Source organism: Salvelinus alpinus, chromosome 23, assembly GCF_045679555.1.
Source record: "Salvelinus alpinus chromosome 23, SLU_Salpinus.1, whole genome shotgun sequence".
Lineage (NCBI taxonomy): Eukaryota > Metazoa > Chordata > Actinopteri > Salmoniformes > Salmonidae > Salvelinus > Salvelinus alpinus.
In genome coordinates, this window is record NC_092108.1 from 17,262,919 (window position 1) to 17,290,296 (window position 27,378).

General features: G+C 44.6%; 1 protein-coding gene and 2 long non-coding RNA genes across 6 annotated transcripts in view; 1 reads left to right on the plus strand and 2 right to left on the minus strand.

Annotated features, from left to right (window-relative positions):
- Positions 1–27,378, minus strand: part of LOC139550370 (ephrin type-A receptor 3-like) — a 196,223-nt gene that overhangs the window by 148,598 nt on the left and 20,247 nt on the right. For all 4 annotated transcript variants that reach the window (XR_011670014.1, XM_071361234.1, XM_071361233.1 and 1 more), the window contains exon 2: positions 3,951–4,015. Coding sequence is in view for 3 of the 4 variants with exons in the window: in XM_071361234.1 (XP_071217335.1) it covers positions 3,951–4,015 (65 nt within the window). In the remaining variant the exon portion in view is untranslated. The remainder of the gene's footprint in view (positions 1–3,950; positions 4,016–27,378) is intronic.
- Positions 23,650–24,635, plus strand: LOC139550372 (uncharacterized). Its single transcript, XR_011670016.1, has 2 exons — positions 23,650–23,850; positions 23,981–24,635. It is a non-coding gene; the product is annotated as an uncharacterized lncRNA (long non-coding RNA).
- LOC139550371 (uncharacterized) lies at positions 24,615–26,224 on the minus strand. Its single transcript, XR_011670015.1, has 3 exons — positions 25,697–26,224; positions 25,097–25,194; positions 24,615–24,985 (listed from the first exon to the last, which is right to left on the minus strand). It is a non-coding gene; the product is annotated as an uncharacterized lncRNA (long non-coding RNA).

The following is a 27,378-nucleotide window of genomic DNA, read 5'->3' on the forward strand; positions in this document are numbered from 1 at the left end:
ATCATGCCTTTTGTTATCTCCTGTTTCTCTGGAGTGACTCAGCCAGCATGTTGTTATCTCCTGTTTCTGTGGAGTAACTCAGCCAGCCTGTTGATATCTTCTGTTGCTGTGGAGTGACTCAGCCAGCCTGTGTGTCCTTTGTCATCTGATGTAAGTACCTGTAACTCTTCTCCTATCTTAAGCACTCAGCCAGTGGCACAAAGCAGGAGCCTTGAATCATCAAGATGGGTGTTAGATACTGTGGTCTTTATCAAACTGTTATCCACACTTGGGTCAAATACATACAGTGTACGTCAAACTGTCAAATGTTTGATTGAGGTCGCAATCAAGCTTCCCTCAACTATTTGAAATATGTATTTTATTTTAAGTTGTTTAACATGTAGCATGTAGTATTTTAATGCTAGAACCCACAACTTTGGTGTTGTCAGCAAACTATCAGGTTGTAGAAATCACACTGAAATCTATTCAATGGAGGTGCCGTCAGTTAAAGAAAGGAAACACTCAAGATTTCAGCTCTCTCTTTCTCTTCAGCTGGTTTCTACGGTTACATCCCTATGTAATTTCTTGCCGAATGCCTTTTCATTCATTCATTCATTCATTCATTCATTCATTCATTCATTCATTCATTCATTCATTCGTTCATTCATTCACTCCTTCTCTCCATTCCTCTCTTGTGTTTTAACGAGGCATCATTCTGGCATTCTGATACTCCCTGGGTTGTTGCCTTCACAGCAGCCTGTTACACAACCCAATGCCGGTGTTACATAAATATATGCACCCCCTGCCCAAATCACAGCCTGTTACACAACCCAACGCCGGTGTTACATAACAATATGCACCCCGTCCCCAAATCACAGCCTGTTACACAACCCAACGCCAGTGTTACATAACAATATGCAACCCCTCCCCAAATCACAGCCTGTTACACAACCCAACGCCAGAGTTACATAACAATATGCACCCCCTCCCCAAATCATAGCCTGTTACACAACCCAACACCGGTGTTACATAACAATATGCACCCCCTCCCCAAATCACAGCCTGTTACACAACCCAACGCCGGTGTTACATAATAATATGCACCCCCTACCCAAATCACAGCCTGTTACACAACCCAACGCCGGTGTTACATAACAATATGCACCCCCTCCCCAAATCACAGCCTGTTACACAACCCAACGCCGGGTTTAAATAACAATATGCACCCCCTGCCCAAATCACAGCCTATTACAAAACCCAACGCCGGTGTTACATAACAATATGCACCCCCTGCCCAAATCACAGCCTGTTACACAACCCAACGCCGGTGTTACATAACAATATGCATCCCCCTCCCCAAATCACAGCCTATTACACAACCCAACGCCGGTGTTACATAACAATATGCACCCCCTGCCCAAATCACAGCCTGTTACACAACCCAACGCCGGTGTTACATAACAATATGCATCCCCCTCCCCAAATCACAGCCTATTACACAACCCAACGCCGGTGTTACATAACAATATGCACCCCCTCCCCAAATCACAGCCTGTTACACAACCCAACGCCGGTGTTACATAACAATATGCACCCCCCCCCCAAATCACAGCCTGTTACACAACCCAACGCCGGGTTTACATAACAATATGCACCCCCTGCCCAAATCACAGCCTGTTACACAACCCAACGCCGGTGTTACATAACAATATGCACCCCATCCCCAAATCATAGCCTGTTACACAACCCAACACCGGTGTTACATAACAATATGCACCCCCTCCCCAAATCACAGCCTGTTACACAACCCAACGCCGGGTTTACATAACAATATGCACCCCCTCCCCAAATCACAGCCTGTTACACGACCCAACGCCGGTGTTACATAATAATATGCACCCCCTCCCCAAATCACAGCCTGTTACACAACCCAACGCCGGTGTTACATAACAATATGCACCCCCTCCCCAAATCACAGCCTGTTACACAACCCAATGCCGGTGTTAGATAACAATATGCACCCCCTCCCCAAATCACAGCCTGTTACACATCCCAACGCCAGTGTTACATAACAACATGCAACCCCTCCCCAAATCACAGCCTGTTACACAACCCAATGCCGGTGTTACATAACAACATGCAACCCCTCACCAAATCACAGCCTGTTACACAACCCAACGCCAGTGTTACATAACAATATGCACCCCCTCCCCAAATCACAGCCTGTTACACAACCCAATGCCGGTGTTACATAACAATATGCACCCCCTCCCCAAATCACAGCCTGTTACACAACCCAACGCCGGTGTTACATAACAATATGCACTCCCTCCCCAAATCACAGCCTGTTACACGACCCAACGCCGGTGTTAGATAACAATATGCACCCCCTCCCCAAATCACAGCCTGTTACACGACCCAACGCCGGTGTTACATAACAATATGCACCCCCTCCCCAAATCACAGCCTGTTACACAACCCAACTCCGGGTTTACATAACAATATGCACCCCCTCCCCAAATCACAGCCTGTTACACGACCCAACGCCGGTGTTACATAATAATATGCACCCCCTCCCCAAATCACAGCCTGTTACACAACCCAACGCCGGTGTTACATAACAATATGCACCCCCTCCCCAAATCACAGCCTGTTACACAACCCAACGCCGGTGTTACATAACAATATGCACCCCCTCCCCAAATCACAGCCTGTTACACAACCCAACGCCGGTGTTACATAACAATATGCACCCCCTGCCCAAATCACAGCCTGTTACACAACCCAACGCCGGTGTTACATAACAATATGCATCCCCCTCCCCAAATCACAGCCTATTACAAAACCCAACGCCGGTGTTACATAACACTATGCACCCCCTGCCCAAATCACACCCTGTTACACAACCCAACGCCGGCGTTACATAACAATATGCACCCCCTTCCCAAATCACAGCCTGTTACACAACCCAACGCCGGCGTTACATAACAATATGCACCCCCTCCCCAAATCACAGCCTGTTACACAACCCAACACCGGTGTTACATAACAATATGCACCCCCTCCCCAAATCACAGCCTGTTACACAACCCAACGCCTTTGTTACATAACAATATGCACCCCCTACCCAAATCACAACCTGTTACACAACCCAACGCCGGTGTTACATAACAATATGCACCCCCTACCCAAATCGCGGCTGGCAAAAAAATGAAGCCAGCGAATAATTTGTAAATTCCCCCTCCAGACTCCAGATATAGCTAGAAGTCATCTCTCTCTCTCTCTCTCTCTCTCTCTCTCTCTCTCTCTCTCTCTCTCTCTCTCTCTCTCTCTCCTTCTCGCTCTTTCCCTCACTCGCTCTCCCTCTCTCTCCCTCTCTCTCTCTCTCTCTCTCTCTCAAAATTCAAAGGCCTTCATTGGCATGGGAAACACATGTTTACATTGCTAAAGCAAGTGAAATGGATAATAAACAATCAGTAATTAACAGTAAACATTACACTCACAAAAGTTCCAAAGGACTAGAGACATTTCAAATGTCATATTATGGTTATATAGAGTTTTGTAACAATGTGAAGATAGTTAAAGTACAAAAGGGAAAATAAATAAACATAAATATGGGTTGTATTTACAACGGTGTTTGTTCTTCACTGCTTGACCTTTTCTTGTGGCAACAGGTCACAAATCTTGCTGCTGGGATGGCACACTGTGATATTTCACCCAATAGATATGGGAGTTTATCAAAATTGGATTTGATTTAAAATTCTTTGTGGGTCTGTGTAATTTGAGGGAAATACGAGTCTCTAATATGGTCATATATTTGGTCATACATCTCTCTCTCTTTCTTTTTATTTCTCGCTCTCCCCCTCTCTCTCTCTGTCTCTCTCTCCCGCTGTGTGTCTGTGTGTGTGCGCGTGTGGATCGGGGTTGAAGGGATCCCGTATGGCTGCCTCAGACGTCACAGTGTTACTCACCCCCTCTGCAGGGTATGCCTCCCAGCCCAGGTCTCCCAGAGCAGACATGGAGTCCAACAACGTCACTGCAGACAGACAGAAACAGCGAGAACAGACAGGTTAACACAACAAATAGAACTACAGGAGGTTAAATTGGTTAATGGAACAGCTGTACTGTCTGGTCAAAAGATTTCTAGGTCTTCTCTTTTGTTCTGCGACCTGGCCAAGATAAAGGACAGCAGTTCGACACATACAACAACACAGAGTTACACATGGAATAAACAAACATACAGTCAATAATACAGTTGAAGAAAATAAAAACCTGTGAGTGCAAATGAGGTAAGATAAGGGAGGTAAGGCAATAAATAGGCCATGGTGGCGAAGTAATTACAATATAGCAATTAGACACTGGAATTATAGATGTGCAGAAGATGAATGTGCAAGTAGAGATACTGGGGTGCAAAGGAGCAAGATAAATAAATAAATACAGGATGGTTGATGAGGTAGTTAGATGGGCTATTTACAGATGAGCTATGGACAGGTGCAGTGATCTGTGAGCTGCTCTGACAGCTGGTGCTTAAAGCTAGTGAGGGAGATATGGGTCTCCAGCTTCAGTAATTTTTGCAGTTCGTTCCAGTCATTGGCAGCAGAGAACTGGAAGGAAAGGCGGCCAAAGGAGGAATTGGCTTTGGGGGTGACCAGTGAGATACCTCATACCTGCTGGAGTGGGTGCTACGGGTGGGTGTTGCTATGGTGACCAGTGAGCTGAGATAAGGCGGGGCTTTACCTAGCAGAGACTTGTAGATGACCTGGAGCCAGTGTGTTTGGCGACGAGTATGAAGCGATGGCCAGCCAACGAGAGCGTACAGGTCGCAGTGGTGGGTGATATATGGGGCTTTGGTGACAAAACGGATGGCACTGTGATAGACTGCATCAAATTTGTTGAGTAGAGTGTTGGAGGCTATTTTATAGATGACATCGCCGAAGTCGAGGATCAGTAGGATGGTCAGTTTTACGAGGGTATGTTTGGCAGCATGAGTGAAGGTTGCTTTGTTGCGAAATACGAAGCCGGTTCTAGGTTTAATTTTGGATTTGAGATGTTTTGTCAGGTTTTGGCCAGGACTGTTCAGGTTTTGGTCACTAGATGTCCCCATTGCACCTTTTTTGTACCTTTTGTTTTTTCCTTGCTCTAATTATTGTTTGCACCTGTGTGTCGTTCCCTTGTTAGTATTTAAACCCTGTGTGTTCCTCAGTTCTTTCCTCAGTGTTTGTATGTTAGCACCCAGCCCCAGCCTTGTTGTGAACATATATTTATCTTATTGGATTTTCCAGAGGTTCTCTGGTTTAGTGCTTGTGTATTTTTGAGTAGTCTTTTGAGGTTTGTTTTTCCCTGCTGTTTTTACCACTTTGTGGAGTTTCTTTGTCTTTTGGAGGATATCCATTTTGTGCCTCTTGGCTTTATTTTTGGACGTGGTGGATTTATATTCTTTGCCTGAAGATCTTGTCCTTTTATTAAACCACCATCTCTAGTACTGCTGAGTCTGCCTCATCTTCTGGGTTCTGCCGACTATTAGTGACTGTTTCTCTCACCGGGTCCTGACATGTTTAATATGAGTCTGGAAGGAGAGTTTACAGTCTAACCAGACACCTAGGTATTTGTAGTTGTCCACATATTCTAAGTCAGAACCGTCCAGAGTAGTGATGCTGGGCGGGCGGGCAGGTGCGGGCAGTGATCAGTTGAAGAGCATGCATTTAGTTTTACTTGCATTTAAGAGCAGTTGGAGGCCACGGACGGAGAGTTGTATGGCATTGAAGCTCGTCTGGAGGTTAGTTAACACAGTGTCCAAAGAGGGGCCAGAAGTATACAGAATGGTGTCGTCTGCGTAGAGGTGGATCAGAGAATCACCAGCAGCAAGAGGGACATCATTGATGTATACAGAGAAGAGAGTCGGCCCGAGAATTTAACCCTGTGGCACGCCCATAGAAACTGCAAGAGGTCCGGACAACAGGCCCTCCGATTTGACACTCTGAACTCTATCAGAGAAGTAGTTGGTGAACCAGGCGAGGCAATCATTTGAGAAACCAAGGCTGTTGAGTCTGCCAATAAGAATGTGGTGATTGACAGAGTCAAAAGCCTCGGCCAGGTCGATGAATACGGTTGCACAGTAATGTCTCTTATCGATGGCGGTTATGATATCGTTTAGAAACTTGAGCGTGGCTGAGGTGCACCCTTGACCAGCTCTGAAACCAGATTGAATAGCGGAGAAGGTACGGTGGGATTAGAAATGGTCGGTAATCTGTTTGTTGACTTGGCTTTCGAAGACCTTAGAAAGGCAGGGTAGGATAGAAATAGGTCTGTAGCAATTTGGGTCTAGAGTGTCTCCCCCTTTGAAGAGGGGGATGATCGCGGCTGCTTTCCAATCTTTGGGAATCTCAGACGATACGAAAGAGAGGTTGAACAGGCTAGTATTAGGGGTTGCAACAATTTCGACAGATCATTTTAAAAAGAGAGGGTCCAGATTGTCTAGCCAGGCTGATTTGTAGGGGTCCAGGTTTTGCAGTTCTTTAATAAAGAACATCAGCTATTTGGGATTTGGGTGAAGGAGAAATGGGGAGGTTTGGGCGAGTTGCTGTGGAGAGTGCAGGGATGTTGACCGGGGTGGGGTAGCCAGGTGGAAAGCATGGCCAGCCGTAGAAAAATGCTTATTGAAATTCTCAATTATAGTGGATTTATCGGTGGTGACAGTGTTTCCTATCCTCAGTGCAGTGGGCAGGTGGGAGGAGGTGCTCTTATTCTCCATGGACTTTACAGTGTCACAGAACTGTTTTTGAGTTTGTGCTACAGGATGCAAATGTCTGCTTGAAAAAGCTAGCCTTAACTTTCCTGACTGCCTGTGTATATTTGTTCCTAACTTCCCTGAAAAGTTGCATATCACAGGGGCTATTCGATGATAATGCAGAACGGCACAGGATGTTTTTGTGCTGGTCAAGGGCAGTCAGGTCTGGAGAGAATCAAGGGCTATATCTGTTCCTGGTTACATTTTTTTGAAAGGGGCATGCTTATTTAAGATGGTGAGGAAGGCACTTTTAAAGAATGACCAGGCATCCTCTACTGACGGGATGAGGTCAACATCCTTCCAGGATACCCGGGCCAGGTCAATTAGGAAGGCCTGCTCACTGAAGTGTTTTAGGGAGCCTTTGACAGTGATGAGGGGTGGTCGTTTGACCGCAGACCCATTACGGATGCAGGCAATGTGGCAGTGATCGCTGAGATCTTGGTTGAAAACAGCAGAGGTATATTTGGAGGGCAATTTGGTTAGGATGATATCTATGAGGGTGCCCGTGTTTATGGATTTGGGGTTGTACCTGTGTGGGTTCATTGATAATTTGTGAGAGTTTGAGGGCATCAAGCATAGATTGTAGGATGGCCGGGGTGTTAACCTGTTTGGGCTGCAGGGTCAGTATTGAGTAGCTCTGATAAAAGGTGCCCATTTCAAACGGCCTCGTACTCAATTCTTGCTCGTACAATATGCATATTATTATTACTATTGGATAGAAAACACTCTCTAGTTTCTAAAACCGTTTGAATTATATCTGTGAGTAAAACAGAACTCATTTGGCAGCAAACTTCCTGACCAGGAAGTGGAAAGTCTGAAAACGATGCTCTGTTCTAGGGCCTGCCTATAAATGGGCATGATACGTATTAGTATACATGCACGTCATACACCTTCCACTAGATGTCAAGAGGCAGTGAGAGAAGAAATGGAGTGTTTATCTTGGTCTGAGGTGGAATAAATGCTCTTGGCATGACGTGTCACCCATTTCCTGTATCCTGGAAAGTGCGAGGAGGGACCTGGGATTGCCTTCTGGAAAGCTGTCGTTATAGACGGCTACTATCTCCGGCTTTGATTTTATTTGATAAATGTGACAATATCATCGTAAAGTATGTTTTTTCAATATAGTTTTATTAGATTATTGAAATTTATTCGGGACGTTAGGCGTGTTGCGTTGTGTGCCTTTGTTCAGGAAGGAGAGCTTCGCGCCACTTGGCTAGTGTGCTTGCTAATTCAAGAGGGAAAAAGGACGTTCTAAAACCAAACAACGATTGTTCTGGACAAAGGACCCCTTGTACAACATTCTGATGGAAGATCATCAAAAGTAGGACCCATTTTATGATGCTATTTCATATATCTGTCAAACATGTTGTACTAGTAGTTTGCCCCCAGATTTTGGGCACTCTCTCGCTATAACTAAGCTGGATGTCGTAATGAAGTTATTTTTAGAATTCTAACACTGCGATTGCATTAAGAACTAGTGTATCTATCATTTCCTTTACAACATGTATTTGTTAGTAACGTTTATGTTTAGTTATTTGGTCAGAATATGTGAGTGGCAGAAAAATATCCGGACGTTGTGGGAAAAATATGCTACGTTAGCACAATGTATAACCACTGATTTCAGCTCTAAATATGCACATTTTCGAACAAAACATAAGTGTATGTATAACCTGATGTTATAGGACTGTCATCTGATGAAGCTTATCAAGGTTAGTCAAAAATTATATATCTTTTGCTGGTTTGTTACGATCGCTAACTTTCGCTGCTGGTAAATGGCTTGTGTTTCTGGCTATTGTGGTAAGCTAATATAATGCTATATTGTGTTTTCGCTGTAAAACACTTAATAAATCGGAAATATTGGCTGGAATCACAAGATGCCTGTCTTTCATTTGCTGTACACCATGTATTTTTCAGAAATGTTTTATGATGAGTATTTAGATATTTGACGTTGGTGTCTGTAATTACTCTGGCTGCTTCGGTGCTATTTCTGACGGTAGCTGTGATGGTAGCTGCAATGTAAAACTGATTTATAGCTCAAATATGCAAATTTTTCGAACAAAACAGATTTATTGAATAACATGTTATAAGACTGTCATCTGATTAAGTTGTTTCTTGGTTAGTTTGGTTGGTTCTTGGTTAGTTAGGTTGGTTTTGGCTAATCTAAGGCTAATCTAAAAACAAAACTCCCTAAATTCTATCAGCATATCGATTGTGCTACCAGGGCTGGAAAAACACTAGACCATTGTTATACTAATTTCCGCGACGCTTATAAGGCCCTCCCCCGCCCCCCTTTCGGAAAAGCTGACCACGACTCCATTTTGTTGATTCCAGCCTACAAACAAAAACTCAAACAACAAGCTCCCGCGCTCAGGTCTGTTCAACGCTGGTCCGACCAATCTGAATCCACGCTTCAAGACTGCTTCGATCACGCGGATTGGAATATGTTCCGCATCGCGTCCAACAACAATATTGACGAATATGCTGATTCGGTGAGCGAGTTCATTAGGAAGTGCATTGACGATGTCGTACCCACAGCAACGATAAAAACATTCCCAAACCAGAAACCGTGGATTGACGGCAGCATTCGCGTGAAACTGAAAGCGCGAACCACTGCTTTTAACCAGGGCAAGGTGACCGGAAGCATGACCGAATACAAACAGTGTAGCTATTCTCTCCGCAAGGCAATCAAACAGGCCAAGTCTCAGTACAGAGACAAAATCGAGTCGAAATTCAACAGCTCAGACACAAGAGGTATGTGGCAGGGTCTACAGTCAATCACGGATTACAAAAAGAAAACCAGCCCCGCCGAGGACCAGGATGTCTTGCTCCCAGACAGGCTAAACAACTTTTTTGCCCGCTTTGAGGACAATACAGTGCCACTGACACGGCCCCCTACCAAAACCTGCGGGCTCTCCTTCACTGCAGCCGAGGTGAGTAAAACATTTAAACGTGTTAACCCTCGCAAGGCTGCAGGCCCAGACGGCATTCCCAGCCGCGTGCTCAGAGCATGCGCAGACCAGCTGGCTGGTGTGTTTACGGACATATTCAATCAATCCTTATCCCAGTCTGCTGTTCCCACATGCTTCAAGAGGGCCACCATTGTTCCTGTTCCCAAGAAAGCTAAGGTAACTGAGCTAAACGACTACCGCCCCGTAGCACTCACTTCCGTGATCATGAAGTGCTTTGAGAGACTAGTCAAGGACCATATCACCTCCACCCTACCGGACACCCTAGACCCACTCCAATTTGCTTACCGACCCAATAGGTCCACAGACGACGCAATCGCAACCACACTGCACACTGCCCTAACCCATCTGGACAAGAGGAATACCCATGTGAGAATGCTGTTCATCGATTACAGCTCAGCATTTAACACCATAGTACCCTCCAAACTCGTCATCAAGCTCGAGACCCTGGGTCTCGACCCCGCCCTGTGCAACTGGGTCCTGGACTTCCTGACGGGCCGCCCCCAGGTGGTGAGGGTAGGTAACAACATCTCCACCCCGCTGATCCTCAACACTGGGGCCCCACAAGGGTGCGTTCTGAGCCCTCTCCTGTACTCCCTGTTCACCCACGACTGCGTGGCCATGCACGCCTCCAACTCAATCATCAAGTTTGCGGATGACACTACAGTGGTAGGCTTGATCACCAACAACGACGAGACGGCCTACAGGGAGGAGGTGAGGGCCCTCGGAGTGTGGTGTCAGGAAAATAACCTCATACTCAACGTCAACAAAACAAAGGAGATGATTGTGGACTTCAGGAAACAGCAGAGGGAGCACCCCCCTATCCACATCGACGGGTCAGTAGTGGAGAAGGTGGAAAGTTTTAAGTTCCTCGGTGTACACATCACGGATAAACTGAACTGGTCCACCCACACAGACAGCGTTGTGAAGAAGGCGCAGCAGCGCCTCTTCAACCTCAGGAGGCTGAAGAAATTCGGCTTGTCACCAAAAGCACTCACAAACTTCTACAGATGCACAATCGAGAGCATCCTGTCGGGCTGTATCACCGCCTGGTACGGCAACTGCTCCGCCCACAACCGTAAGGCTCTCCAGAGGGTAGTGAGGTCTGCAGAACGCATCACCAGGGGCAAACTACCTGCCCTCCAGGACACCTACACCACCCGATGTCACAGGAAGGCCATAAAGATCATCAAGGACAACAACCACCCAAGCCACTGCCTGTTCACCCCGCTATCATCCAGAAGGCGAGGTCAGTACAGGTGCATCAAAGCAGGGACCGAGAGACTGAAAAACAGCTTCTATCTCAAGGCCATCAGACTGTTAAACAGCCACCACTAACATTTAGCGGCCGCTGCCAACATACTGACTCAACTCCAGCCACTTTAAAAATGGGAATTGATGGAAATTATGTAAAAATGTACCACTAGCCACTTTAAGCAATGCCACTTAATACAATGTTTACATACCCTACATTACCCATCTCATATGTATATATACTGTACTCTATATCATCTACTGCATCTTGCCATCTTTATGCAATACATGTACCACTAGCCACTTTAAACTATGCCACTTTATGTTTACATACCCTACAGTACTCATCTCATATGTATATACCGTACTCTATACCATCTACTGCATCTGCCATGCCGTTCTGTACCACCACTCATTCATATATCTTTATGTACATATTCTTTATCCCTTTACACTTGTGTGTGTGTGTAAGGTAGTAGTTGTGGAATTGTTAGGTTAGATTACTGTTGGTTATTACTGCATTGTCGGAACTAGAAGCACAAGCATTTCGCTACACTCGCATTAACATCTGCTAACCATGTGTATGTGACTAATAAAATTTGATTTGATTTGATTTTGTGCATGCTACCTGTGCTGTGAAAAATGTCTGTCCTTTTTTGTATTTGGTGGTGAGCTAACATAAATATACGTGGTGTTTTCGCTGTAAAACATTTTAAAAATCGGACATGTTGGCTGGATTCACAAGATGTTTATCTTTCAAATGCTGTATTGGACTTGTTAATGTGTGAAAGTTAAATATTTCTAAAAAATATATTTTGAATTTCGCGCCCTGCACTTGAGCTGGCTGTTGTCATAAGTGTACCGACGTCGGGCTTGCAGCCCAAAGAAGTTTAAGCATGTCCCAGTTTAGGTCACCTAGCAGCACGAGCTCTGAAGATATATGGGGGATAATCAATTTACATATGGTGTCCAGGGCACAGCTGGGTGCAGATGGTGGTCTATAGCAAGCGGCAACGGTGAGAGACTTGTTTCTGGAAAGGTGGATTTTTAAAAGTAGAAGCTCGAATTGTTTGGGTACAGACCTGGATAGTAGGACAGAACTCTGCAGGCTATCTCTGCAGTAGATTGCAAAAACGCTCCCTTTGCCAGTTCTATCTTGTCGGAAAATGTATTAGTTAGGGATGGAAATTTCAGGGTTTTTGGTGGTCTTCCTGAGCCAGGATTCAGACATGGCCAGGACATCTGGGTTGGCAGAGTGTGCTAAAGCAGTGAATAAAACAAACTTAGGGAGGAGGCTTCTAATGTTAACATGCATGAAACCAAGGCTGTTACGGTTACAGAAGTCAACAAATGATAGCGCCTGGGAATGGGAGTGGAGTTAGGCACTGCATAGCCTGGATTAACCTCTACATCACCAGAGGAACAGAGGTGGAGTAGGATAAGGGTACGGCTAAAGGCTAAAATAACTGGGGGATGATGCCAGGTCAACGGGATAGTGCTTACATACAGCATGTTAAACAGAACATGTCCCCATGTAGTTCAGTTGGTAGAGCATGGTGCTTGCAATGCCAGGGGTGTGGGTTTGATTCCCAAGGGGGACCAGTATGAATGAAAATGTATGCACTCACTACTGTAAGTCCCTCTGGATAAGAGCGTCTGCTAAATTATATAAATATGATACATGCTGCCTCTGACTCTCCCAGGTACACATCTCCGTACCCTCACCACTTTCCTCAGCAACGGGATTAAGAGGTATTCAGAGACCAGGCTGGAGAGAGGGAGGAAGGTAGAAGGAGAGAAACAGAATTATGAAGAGGGAGGACGACAGAAAGGCTATGAGCTAGCTAGAAGGCTAAGTGTGTATTCAGATGGAGCCAGTTACTCCCAATGTGTGTGAACTGTGTTGTCCCTGCCTGACGCCCATTCAGCCCTAATCACAGTCTCACCACTGGTAACCATTCATATTGAATTATCCTCCATCTGCAGAAGCTCCTGTCTCCTCTCTGTCTCACACCTCGCTATCTCACTCCTCCATCTCACTCCTCCCCGTCTCTCCCCTATCTCACTCCTCCCTGTCTCTTTCTGTCTCTCCCCTATATCACTCCTCCTGTCATTCTCCTATCTCACTCCTCACTGTCTCTCTCTATCTCACTCCTCTGTCTCTATCTGACTACTCTCTGTCTCTATCTCACTCCTCACTGTCTCTCTCTATCTCACTCCTATGTCTCTATCTGACTATTCTCTGTCTCTATCTCACGCCTCTGTCTCTATCTATCTCACTCATCTGTCTCGCTCCTCTCTATCTCACTCCTCTATGTCTCTCTCCTCTCTATCTCACTCCTCTCTGTATCTCACTCCTCTCTCTATCTCACTCCTCTGTCTCTCTCTATCTGACTACTCTCTGTCTCGCTCCTCTCTATCTCACTCCTCACTGTCTCTCTCCTCTCTATCTCAATGTCTCTCTCCTCACTGTCTCTCTATCTCACTCCTCCCTGTCTCTCTCCTATCTCAATCCTCCCTGTCTCTCTATCTCACTCCATCTGACTACTCTCTGTCTCTCTCTATCTCACGCCTCTGTCACTATCTATCTCACTCATATGTCTCGCTCCTCTCTATCTCACTCATCTGTTTCTGTCTATCTCACTCCTCTCTGTCTCTCTCCTCTCTAACTCACTGTCTCTCTCCTCTCTATCTCACGCCTCACTGTCTCACTCCTCCCTGTCTCTCTCCTATCTCACTCCTCCCTGTCCCTCTCCTATCGCACTCCTCCCTGTCTCTCCCCTATCTCACTCCTCCCTGTCTCTTTCTGTCTCTCTCCTATCTCACTCCTCACTGTCTCTCTATATCTCACTCCTCTGTCTCTCTCTATCTGACTACTCTCTGTCTCTATCTCACTCATCTGTCTCGCTCCGCTCTGTCTCTCTATCTCACTCATCTCTCTCTCTCTCTATCTCACTCCTCACTGTCTCGCTCCTCTCTGTCTCACTCCTCCCTGTCTCTCTCCTATCTCACGCATCTGTCTCTATCTATCTCACTCCTTTGTCTCTCTCCTCTCTATCTCATTGTCTCTCTCCTGTCTATCTCACTCATCCCTGTCTCTCTTCTATCTCACTCCTCACTGTCTCTCTCTATCTCACTCATCTCTGTCTCTCTCTATCTCACTCTTCCCTGTCTCTCACTATCTCACTCCTCACTGTCTCTCACTATCTCACTAATCTCTGTCTCTCTCTATCTCACTCATCTCTGTCTCTCTCTATCTCACTCCTCTGTCTCTCTCTATCTCACTCCTCTGTCTCTCTCTATCTCACTCCTTTGTCTCTCTCTATCTGACTACTATATGTCTCTCTCTATCTCACTCCTCTGTCTATCTCAGCCCTCAATGTCTCTCTCTATCTCACTCCTCTGTCTCTATCTATCTCAATCATCTGTCTCTCTCCTCTCACTCCTCCCTGTCTCTCTCCTCCCTGTCTCTCTCCTCCCTGTCTCTCTCCTCCCTGTCTCTCTCCTATCTCACTCCTCCCTGTCTCTCTTCTATCTCACTCCTCACTGTCTCTCTCTCTCTATCTCAGTCATCTCTGTCTCTCTCTATCTCACTCCTCTGTCTCTCTCTATCTGACTACTCTCTGTCTCTCTCTATCTCACTCCTCTGTCTATCTCACTCCTCTGTCTCTATCTATCTCACTCATCTGTCTCGCTCCACTCTGTCTATCTCCTCTCCATCTCACTGTCTCTCTATCTTATTCCTCACTGTCTCTCTCCTCCTGTCTCTTTCATATCTCACTCATCTATGTCTCTCTCTATCTCACTCTGCTGTATCTCACTCATCTGTCTATATCACTCCTCCCTGTCTCTCTCTATCTCACTCATCTGTCTCTCTCCATCTGACTACTCTCTGTATCTCCTCTCTATCTCCTCTCTATCTCACCCATCGCTGTCTCTCTCCTCTATCTCACTCCTCACTCTCTCTACTCTCTATCCCACTCCTCTGTCTCTCTACTCTCTGTCTCACCCCTCACTGTCTCTCTCCACTCTATCTCATTCCTTACTGTCTCTGTCCTCTCTATCTCACTCCTCACTGTCTCACTCCTCTCTATCTCACTCTTCACTGTCTCTATCACACTATCTCATTCCTCACTGTTTCTCTCCTCTCTAGCTCTCTCCTCTCAATCTCTCTCCTCTCTGTCTCTCCTTATTGTTTTAGAAGCTTTGTCAATTTTTTCAACTCTGGAAAGAAGATAACACACAGGAGCAGAAATGAGAGGGGACATTTCTATATTTTCATCCAGTTCCTGATCCATATTTAGATAGGGGTCTTTCCCCTCGCCTTTCCTGCTCTCAGAGGGAGCCTGGGCCTGGTGGCTGATGAAATGTATTTCCCTACCCTCGCCAATGAACATTACTAAATGAATAAAGCAGTGGGGAGAGTGTGTATGCTGTGTGGTGGGCGATTTATCTACCATAAGAGCAGTCCCACATTTTCTCTGCTTTTCTCCCTCATCTCTCTCTCTCACTCCTCTATCTCCCACTTCTCTCTCTCTCCTCTCTGTCTCACTCCTCACTCTCTCTCTCTCCTCTCTCTTTGTATTTTTAAAACTGTATAAGAGCTACTGTGAGTGGCATTCACTCTCCACAGCCGCGTGCAACGTGACAGGGGACTGCCATGTTACATTACAGTGTGTGTGTGTGTGTGTGTGTGTGTGTGTGTGTGTGTGTGTGTGTGTGTGTGTGTGTGTGTGTGTGTGTGTGTGTGTGTGTGTGTGTGTGTGTGTGTGAGAGAGACAGTAATAGAGAGAGAAGAGTGGAGAACTCCTGCTGTGTTGTAAAGGTCAGCTCCAGTTCCCTGCCCCAGTCTCAATACAGCCTCACTGCTTAGAGAATAAAACACGATTAGACTCCAACGTTCAGGTCTTGGACACACATTGTAATAGAAGAATAGTGGTGTGATGTCAACAACTTACAGTCACGTTCATAGCGTACAGCAATGGTGAATCATGCATAATGTAATGTACAGTGTTGATGAAGTGACCTCTATAGCCCAAAAGTGCTGACTACACTTTTCCCTATGATCAATGAAGGCATAGGGACTCTGCACACACACACACACACACACACACACACACACACACACACACACACACACACACACACACACACACACACACACACACACACACACACACACACACACACACACACACACACACACACACATATACAAATCCATGTGTGCACAGGAACACGAACACTTTCTTTCCTCACACCTCCTGTCAATAGCACTTGACCTATCCTCTCATCAATGATATATCAGGAACAGTATCCTGTCAACTGACACCACTAGCAAGTGTGTGTGTGTGTGTGTGTGTGTGTGTGTGTGTGTGTGTGTGTGTGTGTGTGTGTGTGTGTGTGTGTGTGTGTGTGTGTGTGTGTGTGTGTGTGTGTGTGTGTGTGTGTGCGCTCCTGGGAGAGAGCGACCCAGGGTTCCTGGTCTCACTACGTTGTCCATCCACTATCGTAGCATGATAGTGTGTTGGCGGGATGAAATGACCCCGCCCCTATTTCTCTTTCTCCCTCCCTTCCTCTAACTCTCTTTCTCTGGCGAACAGGGTAAAGCCTGTGTTTGTGTAATCTAACACGGGTCAGAGCTGCTCTGGCCCGGAGTTAAAACACACAACTCATCATTCACTCACTCAGACCTGGGTCAGATTCACTCTTATCTAATAAACACACACACAATCACACACCATCAATTGAGCAGGAGCTTGAAACAAACCCAAGCACCTAGAAACAACACTTTACAACAAAGGATCCATCTTCCCCTTTGTAGGGGTCCTTCTGGTCTGTACCCCTTTGTATGGGTCCTTCTGGTCTGTACCCCTTTGTAGGGGTCCTTCTGGTCTGTACCCCTTTGTATGGGTCCTTCTGGTCTGTACCCCTTTGTATGGGTCCTTCTGGTCTGTACCCCTTTGTAGGGGTCCTTCTGGTCTGTACCCCTTTGTATGGGTCCTTCTGGTCTGTACCCCTTTGTATGGATCCTTCTGGTCTGTACCCCTTTGTAGGGGTCCTTCTGGTCTGTACCCCTTTGTATGGGTCATTCTGGTCTGTACCCCTTTGTATGGGTCCTTCTGGTCTGTACCCCTTTGTATGGGTCCTTCTGGTCTGTACCCCTTTGTATGGGTCCTTCTGGTCTGTACCCTTTTGTATGGGTCCTTTTGGTCTGTACCCCTTTGTATGGGTCCTTCTGGTCTGTACCCCTTTGTAGGGGTCCTTCTGGTCTGTACCCCTTTGTATGGGTCCTTCTGGTCTGTACCCCTTTGTATGGGTCCTTCTGGTCTGTACCCCTTTGTATGGGTCCTTCTGGTCTGTACCCCTTTGTATGGGTCCTTCTGGTCTGTACCCCTTTGTATGGGTCCTTCTGGTCTGTACCCCTTTGTATGGGTCCTTCTGGTCTGTACCCCTTTGTATGGGTCCTTCTGGTCTGTACCCCTTTGTATTGGTCCTTCTGTTCTGTACCCCTTTGTACGGGTCTCTTAGTTGGAAAGTATTCTCAGCTATTTAATTTCCATCTGATGTTCAATACATTATAAATGTGAATTTAGCATTAAATGATATCCAATGATGGCATGATGTATTCGTTCCTGTATTCGTTCCTGTATTCGTAATGATTCACTTCCAGGAGGTAGGCTGAATGAATTAAATGAACAGCATTATTTGTTATGAATCGATGATGAGAATGTTGGGTTAGGGTTATGAAAAAAACAGCTCACTCTACAGTAATCATCACAGGGTTAATATCATGTAGGTTGTCATGTCTGAAACAGCCCACTGTAGCTAAACCTCACTGGTGATGTCCTGGTGTCAACTTCCCTACACACACACACACACACACACACACACACACACATATTAGACACTCACGCGCACACACTGAGAGTGGCCAGGTTACATAGTAGCATGCTGGTTTATTGATTATTGTCACCATGCTGTGAGTTCCACATTCTCAGAGCAAAAAGAAGGCACAGGGATATGTTGGCGCAATCTGACTCTCTTCCATTCTGAACCAGGAAATACTATACTTCTACACAAGACCAAACCAAACCCAGAGTTTCCACTTAAAGTACCACTTTACCCATCCTAAACCCAACTATAGGGCTTGATAGACACATACCTTATCCACTCTAAATATGAGGAATGAGGTTCCTCCCTACTTCCCCCCGGCCTCTCTCGCTCTCTTTTATCCATTCTTTATGTTTCCCTTCACCCTTCTTTCATTCCTTTTATTTCTCTCTCTCTCTCTCTCTCTCTCTCTCTCTCTCTCTCTCTCTCTCTCTCTCTCTCTCTCTCTCTCTCTCTCTCTCTCTCTCTCTCTCTCTCTCTCTCTCTCTCTCTCTCTCTCTCTCTCTCTCTCTCTCCCTCTCTCTCCCTCTCTCTCTCCCACTTGCTCGCTCTCTCTCCCGCTCTCACTCTCTCTCCCGCTCTCACTCTCTTCCGCTTGCTCTCTCACTCGCTCTCTCTCTCCCTCTCTAAAATCAAAGTTTATTTGCTCCTTCGTTTTGTTGAAATTGGGGGAGAGGTCATTTTCCTCGCACAGCTCCTACAGGGCTCTCACCTCTTCCCTGTAGGCTGTCTCATCGTTGTTGGTAATCAGGCCTACTACCACTGTTGTGTAATCAGCAAACTTCATGATTGAGTTGGAGATGTGCACTGCCACTTGGGACTCGATTCGTATCTAGATACATGGGCTCCTATACAATACAGGAATGATACGTTTTGGTTTGAAATGATTCAGTACGATTCGGTTTGCTTAGAGAATGAATCGATTCGATGCGATACGATTAAATGCACTAACATTTGTTTAATTAATTTTCCATTCTAAATGAAAATCTCCTGCTGATGGAGCTCATGAGCGGGACCTCTGAGCTGGATCTGGCGGATCTGACTTCTGTGTGTGTGTGTGTGTGTGTGTCTCTGTGCGTGTGTGTCTGTGTGTGTCTGTGTGTGTCTGTGCGTGTAAATAATATAGGTTTATGGTGTGTGTACTATTTGTGTGAGCGTGCGTGTTAATAATGTAGGTCTATGGTGTGTGTGTGGCTGTGTGTGTGTGTGTGTGTGTGTGTGTCTGTGTGTGTCTGTGTGTGTCTGTGTGTGTGTGTGTGTGTGTGTGTGTGTGTGTGTGTGTGTGTGTGTGTCTGTGTGTGTCTGTGTGTGTCTGTGTGTGTGTGTGTGTGAATAATGTAGGTCTATGGTGTATGTCCAGTGTGTGTGTGTGTGTGTGTGTGTGTGTGTGCGTGTAAATAATGTAGGTCTATGGTGTATGTACAGTGTGTGTGAGTGTGATGCATATCTATGGTGTATACTATGTAGGCACGTGGTCTGAGCCATAAGGGAGATTATCAAATTATCAGATTAGGGGAGTCAAAGTAGCCTATTTTTCCGTCCCCCAACTTTGGTTCTGAAATCACAAATCACCCACTTATTATCTTATTGTTTTTGCAGATTAAGTGTTCACGCTAGTAATGTATCAATATTTATAGTTTACAAGTTAGCTATGACATCAATGAATATATAGCACAACTTTGGATTTCACCCCCATCTCAAAATAAAATGTTTTTTACCATTTGGAAGTTTAGTGAGCTTCTTTTCTCCTCCTGCTTTAGCCATGCAGAGCGCCTTTGTAACGACTTTCCTCTTCTTCTGACGAGGAGTAAGAGATATCGGACCAATGTGCAGCGTGGTAAGTGTCCATTTTAATATAAAAACTGAACACTACAAAAATACAAAATAACAAAGTGAATGAACAAACGAAAATCGAAACAGTCCCGTATGGTGCAAACACAGACACAGGAAACAACCACCCACAAAACACAAAGGAAAACAGGCTACCTAAATATGGCTCCCAATCAGAGACAACGACTGACACCTGCCTCTGATTGAGAACCATACTAGGCCAAACACATAGAAATAGAACAACAGAACAAAACATAGAAAAACAACATAGAATGCCCACCCCAACTCACGCTCTGACCAAACTAAAATAAAGACATAAAAAAGGAACTAAGGTCAGAACGTGACAGCCTTGCAAAAGTGATTCCTCGTTATGAAATTATCAACTTTACCCTGGATATCTAAAAATAACCATATACACTGATTGTATAAAGCAAAACTAACAAAACTATTGCTGACGAATCTAAATCAAATCTCTTGTAAGTCCCGTTCTGCAGGTATATTATCCAGATGAGAGACGTCTCCGGTAGCTTACGGTAAAACAGCATTTTGAACAGCGCATTGATAACAATAACCTAGCAAAGTAAATAAGTTGACACTCAACTTATGAAGCCTAATATCGCGCATGCCATTTTATAATTTGAATGCAGATGCGCTAGATCAGGAACAGGCCGCCGACCTGGCGTTGGTCAGCATGCGAAGCTGGGCACAGTGTGCAGTTTGACTAACCTACTGATGTTCCCTGGGGTTGTTCGGCTTAGAAAACTACTTGTATATCAATGACTGTCAACACAGTTACATGCTTTTAGTTCCACACTAAAGGAGAGGATGCATCAGTTGTCACAAAAGATGAGGTACAGTGCATTCGGGAAAGTATTATGACCCCTTCCCTTTTTCCATTTTGTTACATTACACTCTTATTCTAAAATGAATCAAAAAATAGATAATTATCATCAATCTACACACAATAGTCCATAATGACAAAGCGAAAACAGCTTTTTAGAAATTGTTGCTAATTTATTAAAAATATAAAACAAAAAATAAGTATTCAGACTCTTTTCTATAAGACTCAAAATTGAGCTCAGGTGCATCCTGTTTATATTGATCATCTTTGAGATGTTTCTACAAATTGACTGGAGTCCACCCGTGTTAAATTCAATTGATTGGACATGATTTGTAAAGACACACATCTGTCTTTATAATGTCCCACAGTTGACAGTGCATGTCATTGCAAAAACCAAGCCATGAGGTCGAAGGAATTGCCGTGACAGGATTGTGTCGAGGCAGCATTGAATGTCCCCAAGAACACAGTGGCCTCTATCATTCTTAAATGAAAGAAGTTTGGAACTACCAAGTCACTTCCTAGAGCTGGCCTTCTGGCCAAACTGAGCAATCGGGGGAGAAGGGCCGTGGTCAGGGAGGTGACCAAGATCCCGATGGTCACTCTGACAGAGCTCCAGAGTTCCTCTGTGGAGATGGGAGAACCTTCCAGAAGGACAAACATCTCTGCAGCATTCCACCAATCAGGCCTTTATGATAGAGTGGCCAGACGGAAGTCACTCCTCAATAAAAGGCACATGACAGCCTACTTGGAGTTTGCCAAAAGGCACCGAAAGGACACTCCAACCATGAGAAACAAGATTCTTGGGTCTGATGAAACCAAGATTGAACTCTTTGGCCTGAATGCCAAGGGTCACTTCTGGAGGAAATCTGGCACGATTCCTAAGGTGAAGCATGGTTGTGGCAGCATCATGCTGTGGGAATGTTTTTCAGCAGCAGGGACTGGGAGACTAGTCAGAATTGAGGGAAAGATGAACGGCGCAAAGTACAGAAAGATCCTTGATGAAAACCTGCTCCAGAGAACTCAGGACCTCAGACTGGAGAGAAGGTTCACCTTCCAACAGGACAATGACCCTAAGCACACAGCCAAGACAATGCAGGAGTGGCTTCGGGACAATTCTCTGAATGTCCTTGAGTGGCCCAGCCAGAGCCTGGACTTGAACCCGATCGAACATCTCTGGAGAGACCTGAAAATGGCTGTACAGCAACGCTCCCCATCCAACCTTACAGAGCTTGAGAGGATCTGCAGAGAAGAATGGGATAAACTCCCCAAATACAGGTGTGCAATTGTAACCGATGTGAAATGGCTAGCTAGTTAGCGGTGGTGCGCGCTAATAGCGTTTCAATCTGTGACGTCACTCGCTTTGAGATCTTGAAGTAGTGGTTCCCCTTGCTCTGCAAGGGCCGTGGCTTTTGTGGAGCGATGGGTAACGATGTGGGTGAATGTTGTTGATGTGTGCAGAGGGTCCCTGGTTCGCGCCTGGGTCGGGGCGTGGGGACGGACTAAAGTTATACTGTTACACAAGCTTGTAGCGTCATACCCAAGAAGACGCGAGGCTGTAATCTCTGCCAGGTGCTTCAATCTCTGCCAGGTGCTTCAACAAAGTACTGAGTAAAGGGTCTGAATACTTGTGTTTGAATCTATTTTCTGACCGATGAATACTACATTTGGATTGGTTTGGGGCTCAGAAGCTCCAATAAGTCGCTAGTGACGCAACAATAACAATAGTGTGCCGCTAGCCTGCCTGAGAACCGCGTTATTCACTGGTATTCATTGAATAGTGCACAATGTGTGACGTGTTTTCCGTCAGTGAGGAGGCGGTGCCAGAGAGTATATTGATCTGAACAGTCTAGTTTTAGAACATCTCATGTCGTTGGCTGGAGTATTCCAGATTCAACATGCCAACACTTTAGCCAAAGTCTTGCAATGAGACCGATACATTTAGCTAACATTCTGCCAAGCAGAGAGCTAGCTAGCTATTTTGCTGTACATACCTAGCCTGGCTTACTGATATTTAGTAAAAAAATGTGACCCTGTTTCTGGTCCATGTATTTCATGAAACTCGTTTGCTATAAGTGGGAATTTCGTTTAAAAGTTTCATCGTGGAATTGTAGAGGCACCGTTACCATGGAAACGTTCTCAACTGCACGTCTAGTGTTCTCTGAATGCACAATTTTTAGTCAGCTGTTGTAAACCAAACATTCTAAAACTAGCTAATTTTATCTCCTCTCTTCTCATGTCAACTGTTATAGCTTCATTACTTGACATCTAAACTCTAGAAAATATCAGTGATGACAGGAATAAATCAACATCAACTCCTGGCAAGCCTGTATTTCCAGCCGTACCATTGTCGAGTATTGGAGCAGAATACGATCGGTAAGCAAAGACAACGTTTTAGCTACCTAACAACAAAGTAGACATTTTATAATGCTAAACTGTTCAGGAAAATGCACTACCCAATATGTACTTTGAGTATTGATAACATACTATCTCAATATTAGCCTACTGCACACATATTACTGTTATTCCCCAATTGAGCTGTCTGGTTGAGATGTAGACAGACCTAGCCCAAAAGATGCACATGTATTGAGTGTATAAAACGAACATGACATTATACTGAATGATAGGAAACATTAATTCTGCCTAATAACCTCCTTATCCAATGATGGAAACAAATACTGACTCCGTTCATCCTAAACTGAATGTTTTTACCCTGAAAATATAAGACTGATGTTCATCGAAGGCAATTCTGTCATAGTTGTCAAATGGTAAAATCGTATTCCAGATTAGGATTGATGGAGCATGTTTGATACTTTGTCTATCTAGGTCAGGGACGGTAAATTCCAGTCCTCGTGGCCGGAGTGGTCACTCTTTTCCCCATCCCTAGCAAACACAGCTGATAAACTAATTGTAAACGGAAGATCATGATTAGTTGATTATTGGAGTCAGATCTAGATAAAGGTTGGCCTACTCCAGTCCGCGGGCCTGATTGGTGTCACACTTTTTCCTCAGCCAACACACCTGACCCAATAATCAACTTATAATGGTATTCAGTTTAGAATGCAATTACTTTAATCAGGTGTGATTAGTTGGGGGAAAGTGTGACACCAATTAAGCCACCGAGGACAGGAGTTGCCTATCCCTGATCTAGGTCTACATCTGAGCTGGCGTCCTTCCAGAATCACTTATGTACACGGTTTGCTTTCTCTCCTCCAGTCTAAGGCTGGAGCCCTACTGGCAGCACTTGACTGCAACCTTTGTAACCATTGTCCAGCCTTGGAGAACACGTAGGGCAACAAGATGTAAGTGTTAGTTGTCCTCTCGATTGTGAAAAAAAACAAAATCGATATAATATATGTTATGGCTGTTATATTTCAACACTTCAGTTCTGCACTGATAGTAATGAAATTATATAGAATAATATTTTGTCAGTATTTTGTCTTTCAGCTGAAGGAGACTACAATAACAAGTCTCAAAAGTGAAGTGTCCACGCATTGAAAACTGCAAAGGAATACACCTACATCCCAGAACTTCAGAGAGCAGTGTTGAGAAGACTGGGCTCTCAATAGGGCCTAGGAGAATGATCCAGAGATCAGATGACCAAAATCTCCATAAAGTGCCACCAACAACTGAGCTGCTACAACTTCGAGGAGACGTCACCACACAGCACAGGATACAGTTAGCAGCACACCTTTGAGCTGGGAAGGACTGGAGCATTCCCTGTTGTCAGACTTGGTGCTTCCTGGAAAGTGTGAAAACCTAGAGAGAACTCAGAATTGTTTTTGAAAGAGGTGGGCCTACAATCAAACATATACATAAGGGAAATTTGTGTGGGAAACAAACTTGTGTGAGAAACAGTACTTGTGCATTTATCTAGCATATAGTCATCATTGTACTTTTGGAATGGCTTTAGAAGGATTTACTAAACTGTTATTCTCCTGGATATCTACGCTCTTGACGGTTTACACTTCAAATGAGCAGACCTACAGGTGGATAGATATCCAGAAAGACGGATGGATTACCCTGGTGTAAATGCAGTACAAAACAAGTCAGGCCGATTAGACGATCAGGTCAAATAAAGTTTTATTAGGTAGATAAACAAGAATACAAGGTAGTGTAAGGGAAACAATGTAGTGAACTGGTAAAGTATTGAACTGATTTCACCCAGACCAAGGAAAAATTCACAAAACTACTTAAAGATATTACCATATTTTCTTAATTTAGATCCAAATTAAGAATAAAGTACGGTGTAGTCATGGAAGTGTTATCTTGTTATGGTAAAATACTTGGTAATAAATTGAATATTGCAGTGGTGAATTGGCAGCAGTTGTGTGTTGTAAGGTTGTGAGGTTGTCTTGGATTTCTGGAGACCCTGGAAACCATGATGTCAAAAATCACTCCAGGTAGAAGGGAAGCGGACAGCTCTTGCAATTTAGTCTGTAATGATAATAATAAAAAAAAACATGAAATTACAGAATGTAGCCAAATGTTGTGCGATATGATTGTGAAACGGGTAAACAGTACCACAGGTGAAAGATTTTTACTAACCTTCTTCTCAGGCAGCCCTTTCAAGGTCTTCCTGTCCAATTCTTTCTGTAGTCCTGCCTGTGCCCCTGGACGGTCTGCGGCTCTTCAAGGCTGGAATCCTACAGAAAAAACATGTACACAACACAGTTATTAAGATTGTTCACTACATGGTTTTGGTTTTATGTATAAACCATAATGATTTTCATGCAGAAGAGTTGAGTATAACACGTCTACAATCATACACATCTTCATAGCCATGGCTCTCGAGAATCAAGCGGCCATAACAGTAATGTTATTAGTTAGCGAGTACAGGAATCAGAGAAGGGCAAAGGACTTGCCAAAGCAAAGGTTATTTTCCATGAATGCAGAGCTATGATAGTCAAGATTAATATTTTACACTGCTTTTTTACGTAAGTGTGATAGCTAATGTACTAAAGCTATCGTCATATTGCTATCTTGTACCAAGCAGGGAAATTCCCGGTAGCTAAGCTTTTAGCTAGCAACCATGTAACGTTAGCTAGCTAAGTTAGATAGCTAGCTACCTTTCTGGCTGACAGCGTGGATATTTTTTATTACAATATAAAAATGAGAATAATAGCCGGTGTATAACATTTTGGGTACCTGTTCTGAAGACAGTGTTGCTAAAATGGTATTGAGTTATCATCAATCTTGTCCATAACTGTAATTGCATCGACATCCACAGCCTCACATTTCCCGACTCCGTTGGGTTGTCACTACCACAGCCACAAAGTCTCCGAGCGGATGTTGATGCTACGTCGTCCCAGCGGCGACTTGCAATGAGAGCTGGGGTTTCTGGCATATCATGTTCAAATGTAGAAGAAATACAGCATTCTTGACAGAGGGGTCTCTAAAAACACCTGTACACACATTGTTACGCATTGCAGATTTAAACATTTGAACCTGGGACCGATACAACATCCTCTATGCACTTCCTGATGAACACAGAGTCAGTGTATACGTTGATACTGTTCCAGGGGCGGATGAATAGGGCTGAATGGGGCTGCCTCGGGAAGTCTCTCCCTCTCTTTGTCTCTCTCTCATCTCTCTCTCCCTCTCTATCTCTCTCTCTTCTCTGTAATCCTTTGCTTCGGCTGGGCAGAGAGGAGCTCTGATCTACCTGCCAAGAATCAAATGGACCTGCCAAATGCCAGACTGCACAATAAGATCAGCACACACATAAGCAGATACAGACACACACATGCACACACACTGAATACCCTGCCAGTGCCACAGAATGAGGAGAGCAACAAATAAATACAATAACGACCCACACACACTTTTTCTTTTATACACACAGACTCACACACACAAACAGACGCAGGCCTACCTCCAGCCTGGTCTCATAGACTAGATGTAACATAGTAAACGTTACAAGACAGAAGGCTCCGTCATTTCCTGGTTGCTAAAATTTGAATTGTTCACCTAATTTCAGTTTATGTCACAAAACAAGAAAGTACAGTGTAGAGAGTCATTGTACCATCTAAACTGCTGTGAAATATATTTTCCATAACCAAAAATATAGTATTTTCAGCTGTTATAAACTGGTGTACAAAACCAAAAGTAAAAGATGCAAAAATGAAACGTAAGCATGGGTAACATAGAAATATAGCACATAGAACAGATCTACCACTTTATACTTCCAATGAGAATGACAGATCTGTCACATTTCTTTGTGAATTTGGTTGGGTTGCCCAAAAAAGTTACATATTGCTTCTTTAAGTTAAAAAAACGAAAGGAGGATGGTTGGGCATATAACAAGAATGTCTAGTAACCCAAAGGTTGCGTGTTCGAATATCATCACGGACAACTTTCCTACAATTGACTACTTTTTAGCTACTTTGTAACTAAACTCAGCAAAAAAAGAAACGTCCTCTCAATGTCAACTGTGTTTATTTTCAGCAAACTTAATTAACATGTGTAAATATTTGTATGAACATAACAAGATTCAACAACTGAGACATAAACTGAACAAGTTCCACAGACATGTGACTAACATAAATGGAATAATGTGTCCCTGAACAAAGCGAGGGGTCAAAATCAAAAGTAACAGTCAGTATCTGGTGTGGCCACCAGCTACATTAAGCACTGCAGTGCATCTCCTCCTCATGGACTGCTCACCAGATTTGCCAGTTCTTGCTGTGAGATGTTACCCCACTCTTCCACCAAGGCACCACCAAGTTCCTGAACATTTCTGGGGGGAATGGCCCTGGCCCTCACCCTCCGATCCAACAGGTCCCAGACGTGCTCAATGGGATTGAGATCCGGGCTCTTCGCTGGCCATG